The sequence below is a fragment of the Pseudonaja textilis genome, chromosome 3 (genome assembly GCF_049901715.1).
Source record: "Pseudonaja textilis isolate UNSWEBS1 chromosome 3, rPseTex1.2, whole genome shotgun sequence".
NCBI classification, from domain to species: Eukaryota; Metazoa; Chordata; class Lepidosauria; order Squamata; family Elapidae; genus Pseudonaja; species Pseudonaja textilis.
Genome location: NC_141992.1, coordinates 171876084 through 171889522, shown reverse-complemented (window position 1 = coordinate 171889522; position 13439 = coordinate 171876084). Strand labels below are relative to the sequence as shown.

At 34.1% G+C, this 13439-nt stretch overlaps 1 protein-coding gene across 1 annotated transcript in view; it reads right to left on the bottom strand.

The window, feature by feature from the left end:
• Window positions 1-2056: 2056 nt before the first annotated feature.
• The window catches only part of WWP1 (WW domain containing E3 ubiquitin protein ligase 1), a 64436-nt gene continuing 53053 nt past the window's right edge, over window positions 2057-13439 (bottom strand). Inside the window, exons 18-24 of the mRNA XM_026706009.2 lie at window positions 9143-9276; window positions 8908-9048; window positions 8152-8272; window positions 7839-7943; window positions 5775-5871; window positions 5583-5655; window positions 2057-4008 (exon numbers count right to left, since the gene is read on the bottom strand). Of these exons, the coding sequence (XP_026561794.1) occupies window positions 3909-4008; window positions 5583-5655; window positions 5775-5871; window positions 7839-7943; window positions 8152-8272; window positions 8908-9048; window positions 9143-9276 (771 nt within the window). The 3' untranslated portion in view covers window positions 2057-3908. The remainder of the gene's footprint in view (window positions 4009-5582; window positions 5656-5774; window positions 5872-7838; window positions 7944-8151; window positions 8273-8907; window positions 9049-9142; window positions 9277-13439) is intronic.

Here is a 13439-nt window from a genome sequence, read left to right as displayed (position 1 = left end):
GAGAGAGATGGCAGCTCCGACACAAAAAAGGTTCAGCAGTTCTTATTTAGAAGCAACTTTTTGTCGAAAGAAATTAAACACAGGTTAGTTTTTCTCTATTCTAGAAAATACCTCGGTACCTGTATTAGCTGAGAAATTCTTCCTGCAAATTCTAAAATTATTTTAAGCTTGGAGAAGCATCTGATTTCTCTATTTCCTCTTCCCTTACTCATTTTAGCACACAAGTTATCTATCTCCTACCAGACAAGTTACTAAAGGAATGAATGCTTTTCCACCTATAGAATGCTCACAACATTATGTGAACCTTTTGAAATGCTATAGATTGCTGTAGCCGGGGTGAGTGGAAGGAGTATTGTTTGTATATTCGTTTTTTATTTTTGTAAGCTGTTCAGAATCACTGAGAATGAATGGACAGCCATATAATTTTTTTAAATAAATAAATTACATTTTTAATCAAGTTTCAAAAAGTTCCAGTGCATATTTGGAAGATATTGATACATAGTTTATTATTCACAGAAAGCCTTATTTTTTAGAATATTGCAGCAACATTGAAACATTTGCTCATTAAAACCAGCAAGGTGCACTTTGGTTATCCCATTTAATTTTAGTAACCTCTTTCTCAGGAATGAGCTATTTTTTTTCTTATAAAACTGCTTGGGGAAGTAAAGGCATCTTTTTGAGTCTGTATTGGAGAGATAGAGATGTACAAAAACATACTGATGCAATCAATACATGAGAATCTGGGTCCATTCTCAATTTTCCACATAAATTCTAATGAGTACTGTTGCTTTCTGGAAGAGTGCATCCTTTCTTAAATACTGAAATCTTTATATCATTTTTGTTACAAAAATATAAACAAATTAGCCAATTTGGTGGAGCTAGAAGAGATATTTTGGAGATCACTTCCATAAGCAGCTGAATACCTATCTATTTGGATTTCCTAATTGAACTTCATTGATTTTAATAGTTCATTGTAATGAAAGAAATATTGAAAATGCAATTTGTCTATCTTCCTTGGCAGACAGTTTCTTTGCTATTCGGAAACCATTACAAGAAATCACAAAGTATAATTTCTTTCTTTTAATAGTCAGTGAATCAAGATCTGCTGACTTGTGCAAAAATGGGCAAAGTAAGATAGTCTGTAAAAAAAGAATGTTCTGTAATACCTTGCACCCATGACTTGCACTTAGCCATAGCACATTTGTCCAACACTCTTTGACATGCACTTTTTTGCGGTGGGTGGGGGGGATGTTTGAAATAGCACTCATTTCCCATAATATTCTAGACATAGAAAAGTATTGCTAAATAAATACCATTTTTCTTTATAGTCCATAAATCAATGTTTATGAACCTAAATATTTTAATATCAAATACTGTAATTCTTAATTTCAGTAATTTCTCTTCTCATGATTGGAATTGGATTAAGTATTCCTTTCATGACTGCACATATAAGGAGCACAGTGACTCACGAAGTTAGAACACTGGGCTGATGATCAGCAGTGCTTGCATTTGAGATCTGTTGCTGCTCTGGGGTGGGGTGAGCTCCCATCAATGCTTCAGCTCCTGCTGAACCAGCAATTCAAAAGAGCGTGACAGCGAATAGATTAATGGGTACCACTTCAGTGAGCAACTTCATGGGGACACAAAAGGAGCCCCCAACTGGGCATCCCTCAGGCAATGGTGATGTCATTGGCAAAACCTTTGGTGCTTCCAACACAGAAAATATCACCGCTATTAGCAGCAATTACTTGAAGGATGCCTATTTTAAGGGAATGAACTGAACCAAGCCAAATTTCTGCATTTATTAATTTACCAGAAAAAAATGGAAAATATAAAATGGAAGAGAAACAATACTTAAGCATAGTCATTATCATTTACCTTTACTTACCTAGGGGGCTCCCCTTATTTAGCTCTCCTAAATTCCAATAAAATTGGCTTTGGACTTTTGTTTTCCTCTTTGCCCCAAATAAACTTATACAACCATTCCATGTGTATTCTTTTCTCTTTGCAAAATGTTCTCTGAATAATTAACCACATAAAAATAAGCAGAGTATACTTTGTGATGCACTGTGTTCTTTATTGTTAATTGCTAATTTACACGATTAACTTTGCAATGGTTCAGTCATTCAATAGTGCAAATAATAGTGTTTCTGTTCTGAATGTAGAATTTAGGTAAACCATTTCTTTCTTTGGATACTTTTTGAAGTTTTTTTCTTTATAAACTAACATAATTCAGGTGACTCCAAATACAATTTTCTCCAAATCTTAGGGTATTTTTATTTTAAGGCGCCTACGTATATTGTGAGAGGGCATTATGATATTAAAAACATTTATAGGGGGAAGTTAACAAGATAGACTGAAAGCCCATTAATTCAGTGCTTTTATCAAAGCATTCTCAGGTTAATATCCACGAATAATAAAGTGTAACAATATGTAGAAAAATAAGGTTTTGGTAGAATTCAACTGCTATATTGAGAAAATGAATAACAGCAGAATCATACTGCATTTACAGATTTTTTGCAGTTTGATATGTTACAGAAATGTTAATTTAGGAAATTTATTTTGTGTGTGTACAAAACTGTAAGTTTAATGGAATTTACAATGAGTAATGAATGCATGATACAATGGTAATTTAAAATGTTACTCTAAGGAAGCACAGTTTGCTAAAAGTAGCATTTGATATAATTCACATCAATGCTGTAGAATTTATCATACATTTGCAAATAGCAAATGCCCTCAATACTGCTAAAATAATTTAATGTTTTTTTATATATATATAATATTGTACATTTAATGACAAGACTTAGCCTTTATAAAAACAAATTTTAAAGATGTTTAGGAGCTTCTGGATTTATTGAAGTTAAAAATGGATAAGACTACTGAACACTATTAAAATTCAATTCAATTGTGCAAGCTTTTGTGACTAGTTTCAATAGGGGTCTCTAAATCCATGGCAAAAAAAAAAAATCCATGAGCAGAATAATTCACATTACTTTTCATATCCTACTAAATTTCAAATTAATTTATCTTACAAAATTGAGGCATATAACCAATATTGTGGAAAAGCCGGTAAAACACCAGAGAACATGTAAGCAACTTTTATTTATTTTTTCTTCAAGATTACCTACTGTTCTCTTGGAGATAACGCAAGATAGTATGTAAACAATTTTTAATGCTGATTGTGAGTTAAAATAGTCTGTTCAGCTTCTGTTTCTGAGTCAGAACAGTGGCACCAATATCTTAATAATCACATTCATTTTACTGTACATTACTCTTGTGCAAGTATTAAAGGCTTTACCTAGGACCATAGCTACATAGATGTAGCAAAGAGGGTTAACAGCTATTACTTTTTAAAGAAATTAAGCTGATAGAATTATATTCTATCACTTTAAAGAGCCAGCAGCATTTTTCTACATAATGAAGATGTATATGGCAAAAGCCTTTTAACACCTTTTATAACAGCCATGCAATAGAAAGAACCTTAGAGATGTTGCATAAATTAGAAGAATACAGCAGTCTGTACATTTCTGAAGTCAAGAATGAAACTCCTGATCCTCTGAATGGCTGTGATGTTTTTTAAGTTTAAAGCTCTATAAAACTAGAGCTGACTATCGTTTGTGTGCGTGTGTACATATATATCTATACATGTATAGATATATACGCACACATTTTAAAATCAAGTCTTTTTCTGTTTCAATTTCATTCTGGCCGATCTCTGAGGGAAAAATAAATAAGTAGAGAAAGTAAAAGTTTTTGCATATCTTTGTATGGAAGAACAGAACTGCTTTTAAAAAAGATTTCCAGAAAAACTGCTGTACAGAAGAGACGGCTTATGTACAACTAACTGCAATTTAGTTGAGCCAGGCTATCTGAAAAAAAAAAAACCAAAAGCTTCACTTTGATGAGTCTTACTCTTGTCCAAATCCTTCTGTTTCTTCAATTGCAAAAAGCAACTTTTCTTTCAGCTGTTCATAGCTTTTATAAGGTGGTAAATCTAAACGATTAAAACTGCAGAGAAAAAAGAAAAAACTTTTATTTTCTATTTTTTTTCTATCTTACAAGATCACACCATTAGTTTAATGGTGCAATAACTTATCATTTTACAACTTAAGTACTATCAACTCTCATATTTTAACATTTCTCTCCACTGATCCAATAATATCAAGAAAATTCTGAAATATGTATTACAGATTATCAATTTTCACAGTTTTTATAGCTCAGAAGTATACATTTCTTGGCCAGACAAGCATAGTGTTTTTGACAGATCTTCTTCCACTTATTTGTTCTTGTATTTTTCACTTAGCATGCACTGACATACATTTTGTCTGGTTGGCTTTAAAAACTCACCTCTTCTACAGAAAAGGGTTGTTTAAATCTATTTCTTAATACCTACACAAAAGAACAACTTTGGTGCAAATTACCATACTATATATCTCTTAATATGACAATGTCTGGCACTTGAAAGAGCTCAGTAGAATACATGCAGCAAAAAAAGCAGGTGTTATGTTGTTAGAAATCACTTCAGATCTAAGCTGAGTTGTAATTGACGGGTGGCTAGGTAGCAAAAAAATTCTAGGACTGTAAATGGAAAAAAAATGACAATGGAAACTATTTCCATATTATTGCTAAATAAACTGGATTTGTCTCTTTAAGAATTGAATTAGACTTCAGCATATCCTACTAGTATGCTAAGTAAATATAACACACACTAGTCTAGTAGTCACCAACCAGTGGGCTGGGAACCACTGATGGTCCATGAGAAAATTTTGGTGGTCCCCAAAGCACCCCTCAAAGTACCCCCCAAAGCAATTGATCCAGCTGCACAGGAACACAAGGCTGCGCTGCCCACATGGCCCGTGAGAACACATGGCTTACGTCGCTTGCATTGTGAACAACAGACAGGGAACGGGGAAAGGATGGAGGGGGGAGACTTGCCCCATGCACCTCACCTGGCCACCAGGCTGCTTCTTTTTGCTTCTGCTTTTGGCTGCATGCAAGGAAAGCCACAAAAGTCTTTCTCTCCCCCCAAACTCCACCAGAAATGAGTCTTTGGGACCCTGCAAGGCATCCTGCTCCAAGAGGCTGCGCCGGCGCAACAAGTCTCACAAAGACTCATTTCTGGCACAGTTTAGGAGAGAGAAAGAAAGACTTCTGGTTCTGTTACTTTCCTTCCTTCCTCTCTCTCTCTCTCTCTCTCTCTGTCCCCCGAGAACGGAGCAGACAGTATCCTGTGATTCCAAATAAAGAATGATCAATCGGTAGGAAAACGGGGTGGGAAATTTTCCTGCAGACTTTTTTTGGGAGTTTCCCAGGGTCTCTGGTCCACGGGATTTAAAATTATGAGTTTGGTGGTCCTTGAGGTCCAAAAGTTGGCGACCCCAGCACTAGTCTATGTGCTGGTATTAATCTACAGCCAGGGATACCTCAAAAGTGTAGAAAAACTACATTTTAGATTCTTTGCTTGTTTCCTGCTAAAATAAGGGCCATGAATCCTATAAATGTATTTAATTCAATGGAACTATTCAGCACATGACTAAGTCTGCATTCAGATCTTCCTGCACATTAGTTTTGTTTCAACTCACCATGTGTGACTTCTTGGTAACCAGGTTTCCTTTCCAACCTTTTCAACACAGAATTTCTGAGGACCATTACTTCCTGAGGAAAAAAACCCAAACTTTTTGTAGTAACCACGAAGAACTTAATGACATTTTAATATTTCAGAAAGTGTAGCTATATAAGCTACCAGTTAAGAACTATTTACACTGATTAGTTACCCATGAGCTCTGCAAATCCTCCCAGTGGTAACCGGCAAGTACCAGTGACAAATTGCATCAATCTCATACGGACTTCATTGTCAGCTTCTTTTATGAACTGTAAACACATGTAAAAGTAGTATTCTGAAATAACTGATAATTAAAAATTATTTTTAATAGAATTTTATCACTATTACAATTGCCTTAACTTTTTCTACTAAAATAAAATGCAGGAGAGTTGTGTAACACAAAAACAAAACACATACTCTATCAAACTGAATACCATCAACAACATACCTATACAAAATAAACCTCATATAAAAACAACCTAGAGCCACAGTATATAATGTACTGTCTCACAAAATATCTGCAGAACCAAGTTTATATTACTATATCATAAGGTTTTTATATTGATCGTTATTTGTTTGACCTGTTTTCTAAATTGTTGGGTTGTTTTTAGCATTTTAGATGTCAAGTATGCTGTCCAGTTAAGCAGTAGTATGTGCATGACTCAAACGTCTCTTGTAAAGAGAAATTTACAAGAGAATATTTATTTTAAAACATTTTTAAAGTAAGTCTTTAATGGGCTGACTGGAATTATTTTTTATTCTTATTGCTCAAACAGGTAACTTATTAAAAGTGTTGTGTGAAAGATAAAAAAAGCGGGCCCATCCTCACTTTTCATCAGATACCCTCTTGCTAACAAGCACTGACACTATAAATATAATTTACATTTAAGGTATAGATGATGGCAGTCAGACAGGGAAAACTTTGTTTCCCTATTTGTGCCTTCTTAAGTGCATCTTTTCTTCGTTCCTTTTTTTTGTTTCCCCTTTGATCTTAATGGTCATTTTAGCAGTTGCAAACTGAAATTCTATTTTTTGTTTTTGGCAGTCAGTCAAGAAGAAAAAGGTAAATCAGAAAGTAAATTTTTAAATATTAGCAGGGCATAGTCCAACTTCTTGTCTGCCTGCAAGCCTAGGTTCAGATGCACATGACAGAGATTTACAAGAGAATATTTATTTTAAACATTTTTAAAGTAAGTCTTTAATGTGGTGACTGGAATTATTTTTTATTCTTATTGCTCAAACAGGTAACTTATTAAAGCATTGTGTGAAAGATTTTTTTAAAAGTGGACCCATTGTCACTTTTCATCAGAACAGATATACCCCTAAGGCAAATAGTTGCTATCAATTAAAGGAAGACCTTAGAAAGCTTCCAAATTTGGCTGCAAAAATCTGGGGGGTCAATAGATGGGCAGCAACGGCTAAAAGTTTTCAGTCTTTGTCAAGATACTTGCAGCACTAAAAACCTGTCCTGTATCTAGAGTTTCATAAAGCCAAGTACCTTAATACTGTTTGATTTAGGATATGAGATTAGCACAAAATGGCTCAGGAAAACATTTCAAGTTTGAAACAAAATACATGTATGCAGGTATACATGTATTCCCCTAATTTTTTACAAGTGCTTTAAATATATACTCTAATTTTGAATGAGATAAAATATTAATCCTTATTTCAAAAATCTCTTTTTATAGTTGAAAGGTATAGCCAAGATATTTTTAAAAGATGTCAAGATGACCCTAGAGAAAGCTTTAATTTGGTCATTAGAAAATCACAGCCGAAGTGAAAGTTTTCAACATATTGGAACAGATTTGCAAACATATTCATATGTTCTTTAAGTACAAATAAAATTATTGCTCTGTCCAAATGCTTTCATGTTTGATGTCTTCACTTTGAAAAGAAATTAACATTCAACTCCATCGCTACAAAGCAGAATTGGAAGCTTGAAGAAACCCCTTAGCAATCTTTTAACTATGACACCCAGGAGACAGTAAATTGAGTTTACAAGATTATTTCAGTGTAGAGGAAAATGGAAAATATCAATTACAATGAACAAACTCACCTAAATCTTTGGGACTTATGCAAATTACTATAATAATCATACATTATGCACATACAAAAAAATTCCTGCAGATATCAGGAATTTAAAATTTTTGGTTTATTTCAGAATTGCTTTTTAAAAAAATCACATGGTCACCAAATTTATTTTTGCTGGTTCTCTGAACAAATAAAAGTATTATACCTGCCAGAACCACATTATTTGTTTGCTATTTCTTGTATAATGGCGATAAACAGTGTTTCTTTGCCAGTCCGCCATATCAACCTCTTGCATACCACAAAGCATAACCTAGAAAAGTTCACAAAATTTAAGATATTAGCTTGAGCCTTTTCAAATACAAATTATAATATTTTTTAATATACCATTTTATAGCACTTCAAGATATATCTGCTTTGCTTATTTACTGCATACGGATATAGCTATTTACTTGCATTAATCCTCATTGTAATATTTTAATTTAGAATAATTTTATCCATTACAGCTGAAAAAATCTCACCTCCAGTTCTTTTTCATCAAAATACTGTAGCCATTGAAGAGGAACAACTTCATTGAATCCATCCAAAAAAGCTTTGGTTTGTTCTTGTACTCCTCGTGAAAACCGCCACTCTGCCATTAAGCTAAAACAGAAGGAATGTTATAACTTTGAAAATAACATTCTTTATTTTAAAGCATATAATGTATAACAATTTGAATAAACCCCAAAGACTCCAGCATTATTTTTTTAAAGACTGCATTAATAGCATTACTGATTATGTGCCATCAAGTGGGGGTTGATTCTTAGCAAGCATAGAAAAGAGATTTTCTCCATTACAATTTTTACCTAACCTGGTCCTTCAGGTCTTCCAACAATGTGCTATCTTTCCAACGTATTCCATATTAATATTAGTTCATTGCTCAACATAATCTGAGCATTAGCTATAAAAAATTGTAGCCTGAGCTCTAGCTATAAAAACAGAATTCAGGGCACTATGAAAACTAGGCTACCAAATGTGTATATATTATATACATATATTATATAGAATGGCTATATAGAAGAGCTGCACTCATATATTTGGGCTATTTTATATTTTGGGCAATTCCTTTTTCATAAAGTCTTGGGATAAAGAAAATCCTTTTTCTCTTCACATGGTTGCTAAAGTCCATCACGCTTGAAGAAATGCCAAAAATTATACAAAATGGTAGAATTTTTTTATATAGAATACTATGTATAAAAACAAATCTATCTTCCTTTATTTTACTCTATTCCCCCTACCCAATATATTCTTCTTTGTTTTCTTCAGTGACAAGTAAATTCGATCCTCCTGATTTCAGCTCATGTGAAGTAACCTTTCCTAGCAGCTCCATGTCAACACAGAAGTACATTTCTAAATTACATTCTTCTATATTGTTGTCCCTAAGAGAGAAAAGTTAAAAAAAAAGAGATTAACCAAATATGTTCACTTTATTTTGGCACAAAAAACTGTGAACATCCGAAAAGATTTACAAACCTTATCCAAATTAGAGAATTATAAAACTCAGTGTCAATAGATTCCAAATCTTTTATTGTGAGTTTCTTATTTAGCATGCGCTTGTAGAATGGCAGGGAAAACCCAGTATCAATGAATTTGCCATGAAACAATGCCTGTTGAAGATTTAAAAAGTCAGTGTAGTATTTGATATAAACAGTTTTAACTATTAACTAGAAAACTTTTATAGAAAATAGTACATCTGATAAAAACAGTGTACTGTTAACTCAAAATGGATTATTTCTAGCTGTAGGTAGTAGGTAGGTAGTATGACATAGAAAGATTGTGTGTAGAATGAAAGCTTAAGCAAAATAGGAAACAAGAACACTATCCATACTAAAGGAAGCTTTGACAACAATTACCCTGGCAAGTGATATTTCATGTGTAGCTTCAGAATATAGCCATATAGACAGTGTCATGAATGCAACAGGATAATAGCCATCAACTTCACATTCCAAGATTCCCTTAGAGAGCTTCCATGAATAAGAGTACACTAAACACTCTACATAATAATGAAGAGAAAGAAATCTAACCAAAAGAAAATAACCTATAGCAGGTAGAAGGAACTAAAGAAGTCATTTTAAATAATGTATACTTAAATGTGGTTAAGAGATCTACCCAAGCTCTATCCTAACTTTAGAAAATATATAAATATCTTTGTTTACCCAGAGGACCCATCTAAATCCAATTGTTCCAGTCTGTATTAATAAATCTCAGACTTGCTCCAACAAATAAGTGATTTTTATCTCTTAGGGTGGGGGATAGGGCAACTATATTAGACGTATATCATCTCTGTCCTTCAGGAGCTCAAGGCAGCCTATCTAGTGCCTCCTTCTATTTCCTCTTACAATAACCACCCTCTGAGGTAGACCAACCTGAAAGAGAAGGGCTTAGATTCACTTAGAGATCTTCCATGAATGAGAGAACACTAAAACCTGCACGTCACTTTAACATTTTTCCCTAATTCATCCACTGTTGTATGCCCATTTTAAATTGGAAGTACACTGAAGACACTGACGAATATGAAGAACTGTTTTATATCACACATAGCAGTCCAATTAGTATGAACGATGTCATCTCAGTTATAAATGATCAAAAAATGTTAACTTATTTTCTGTACTAAGTATATATGGAACCATGCAGATTAGAACATAATTCCCAGTATGCTGAAAATAAAAGCAGAGCACATATATTTCCATAATCAGATACTTTGCCTGGATCTTTCTATTAACTTACTAAAGCGTTAAAACATTTATCATGTTACACTGTTAAAATTTATTGTCATGTTTATTACCACTTATATGGGTAATAATATATACATAAAACTACATAAAATCATGCTTCTCCCCAAATACATACAGATTAATATGTAGTTATGAATACATAAATATACATGATCAAATACTTCCAGAGGAAAAATATTTACATCTTCTTTGATAATTGGATTTATTTACTGTTAGAAAGTAACACTCAGCTAGATACAATTTCTTGTTAACTTATATCAACAACAAAGGATTCAAATATTTGAAATAAACCTTAATATTTAAACTAAGATTTCTCTTCTCAAAAAAAAAACATACTGCATTTTTCAGACTATAAGACTGAAAGACTTCCTGACCCTCCCCCCCAAAAGTGGATGGAAACGTCTGTGCATCTTATAGAGTGAACATTGCGGCAGGGAGGGGGATGCAGCAACAATCAGCTGTTTTAGGCAGTGCCAATCAACAGCGAACAGGCCGTGGCAGCGGTGAACAGGCTGTGGCGTATGGGCAGCCGTGGCAAACCTGCTATTCTATTTCTCCTACTTTTTTTTCAAGTGCTGCTACTTGAACTTTCCAGAAATACATGCCAATCAGCTTTTCAGACAGAAACACAATCATGCCCAAGAACTGCATGTGACTGTTCTGTTCATCATGTCTGTTTCTTAAGGTATTATTAACCAATAAAAAATCTGTTTTCTTTTTGTCAATAAATGCCTTATATTGTCTCTGGGGTAGATCAATGTATGGAATCTGATAATACTTTCCTTAATCAAAAAGACAAAAATCAGAAAAAGATTTTTAAAAAGACAATCTATTAAGATTTGTTAAAGAAGGCATTGACAACAGGTCCATCTGCTCTTTTACATATTTTCCTTCTTTTGTTAAAGCTTTTTTAGGATGCTTTCCACTAAGATGGATGGGTTTATGCTTCAAATTGGAAGAAAGTTGATAGCAACATTTTCCTTCCATATCTCTATAGAAATCTGATACTTTTTTCATTCTTCATCATGAAGAATTACTTGTGAATATAGCAGTAGGTCAAGTACTTAACTGAGGATTTCTTTCCCTCTCTATATAATCATAATTTATATTTTTCATGCTTATCTTGCCAAACAAAGCACTGCTCTTTGAGGAGCTTGTAGTCTAATAAATACATGCATGGTATGAATATTTACCATGTGTGTCACAATTTTTCCATTTTAGCATAGTTTTCTTAATTGTCAGTGTAGTTGCCTGCTTTTCAAATTATTCCAAAGTTTGTAATAATGAGAGCATATTTTCCTCAGATTTTAGCCCTATAATTTTATCGAAATTTCACTGTCATTTTCAATATGTGATGTGAAATGATTATATATTTTAAAGATGGGGTTTTTAGCTCTGAACATAGCTATGAATTCTATCCTTTTTCCCTTTGCCAAAATATCTTTATGTCAAAGCTGCAATCCTAAATTCTTAATTAGAATAAATATCACTGAACTCATAGAACTTACAGTAGTTCTGACCAGATAGATTCAGGATTGCAATTACATTCACGCCATGTAATTAAAACCATTTGTGAAGAAAGACAACCACACTCAGAAGTAGAGCTGTGCAAATCCTTTGAAAAGAGTACTTTGGTACATGTGGGAACACTACTAAACTATTTTTAAAAAACAATTATTAAAGCAGCTAAATCTTTTTGGATTTATGTGGTGCTTTAACAGTTATTTCTAATTGTCTCTACATACACAGAATTCAGAGATGACCAGAAATAGCTGCCAAAGAAACAGTATAAATGTAGAAAAAGATATGATCATTTTAACAAGTCCAAGACATGTTTCAAACATGTAGCATATTATAAGCACCTCCTTTGAAGAATCTGCACAGCCACACTATTCATCAGTCATAATCTCTTTAGTTGGCTGACACTTAATTCTGACATCTTCCACATGATAAACGAACAATTCCTGAAATAGAAGACCAGTTCTACTGTATTTTTCGGAGTATAAGACGTTCCGAAGTATAAGACGCACCTAGCTTTTGGGGAGGGGAAAAAATTTGCCTCCTTGCAGCAAACAGCAAATAGCCTGTTTCAGTTTCAGCATAGCCTGATTAGCACAAGCAGCTGATTGTCGGTTGGATTGGACTCCCTACGACCAGCTGTTTCAGGCTGCAGGGATTGCCATTGCCTATTGCCGCCTCCTTGCACCCCATTTTCTGCCCGTTCCAAGCAGCGGGGATTGGAATGGGCAGAAAATGGGGCATGCAGAGGCTGGACACGGGGCACAAGAGACCAAAAATGAGGCATGCAAAGGCGGCAACAGGCTATGGCAATCCCTGCAGCCTGAAACAGCTGGTTGTGGGAAGGCCGATCCAACTGATAACCAGCTGTTTGTGCTGAAACTGAAACAGACTGTTTGCTGCAAGAAGGCAAATTGCTGGAAAACAGAGGCCAAAAGATGGAAGCCGGTGGGTGGGTGGGGCTTCAGTAACATTCGCTGTATAAGAAGCACAGACATTTCCACCCACTTTTAGGGATGGAAAAAGTGTGTCTTATACTCCAAAAAATACGGTATTCATAGAGCTAATTTAACATGATTTAATTGTATTTATGCAGAGTTCTAAATATCTCTATTGCAGATATTAATTCTTACATGTGTAGCCAATATAGAGAATTAAAATTTCCGTGCCTGCTTAGCACATCATGCTTCTATTTTCAGAAACGTTTTTGCTATATACTTTGCCTAGATGATTACACTAGTTTAGACATTAATGTATGCATGTATTCCCTTTATTTCTAATTCATGTTATCTGCCAATGTTAGGCAATCAGTAAATGGTTCTCTCTTGGTATTAAACAATATATGACATTATTTAAAAAATCAATTACCATATTTTTTGCACTATAAGATGCTCCAGACCATAAAATGCACCTAGCTTTTGGGAAGGAAAACAAGAAAAAAAAATCTGCCTCTGCCTCCCAGCAATTTGCCTCCTTGCAGGAAACAGCCTGATCAGCTTCAGCACAGACCGATTTAG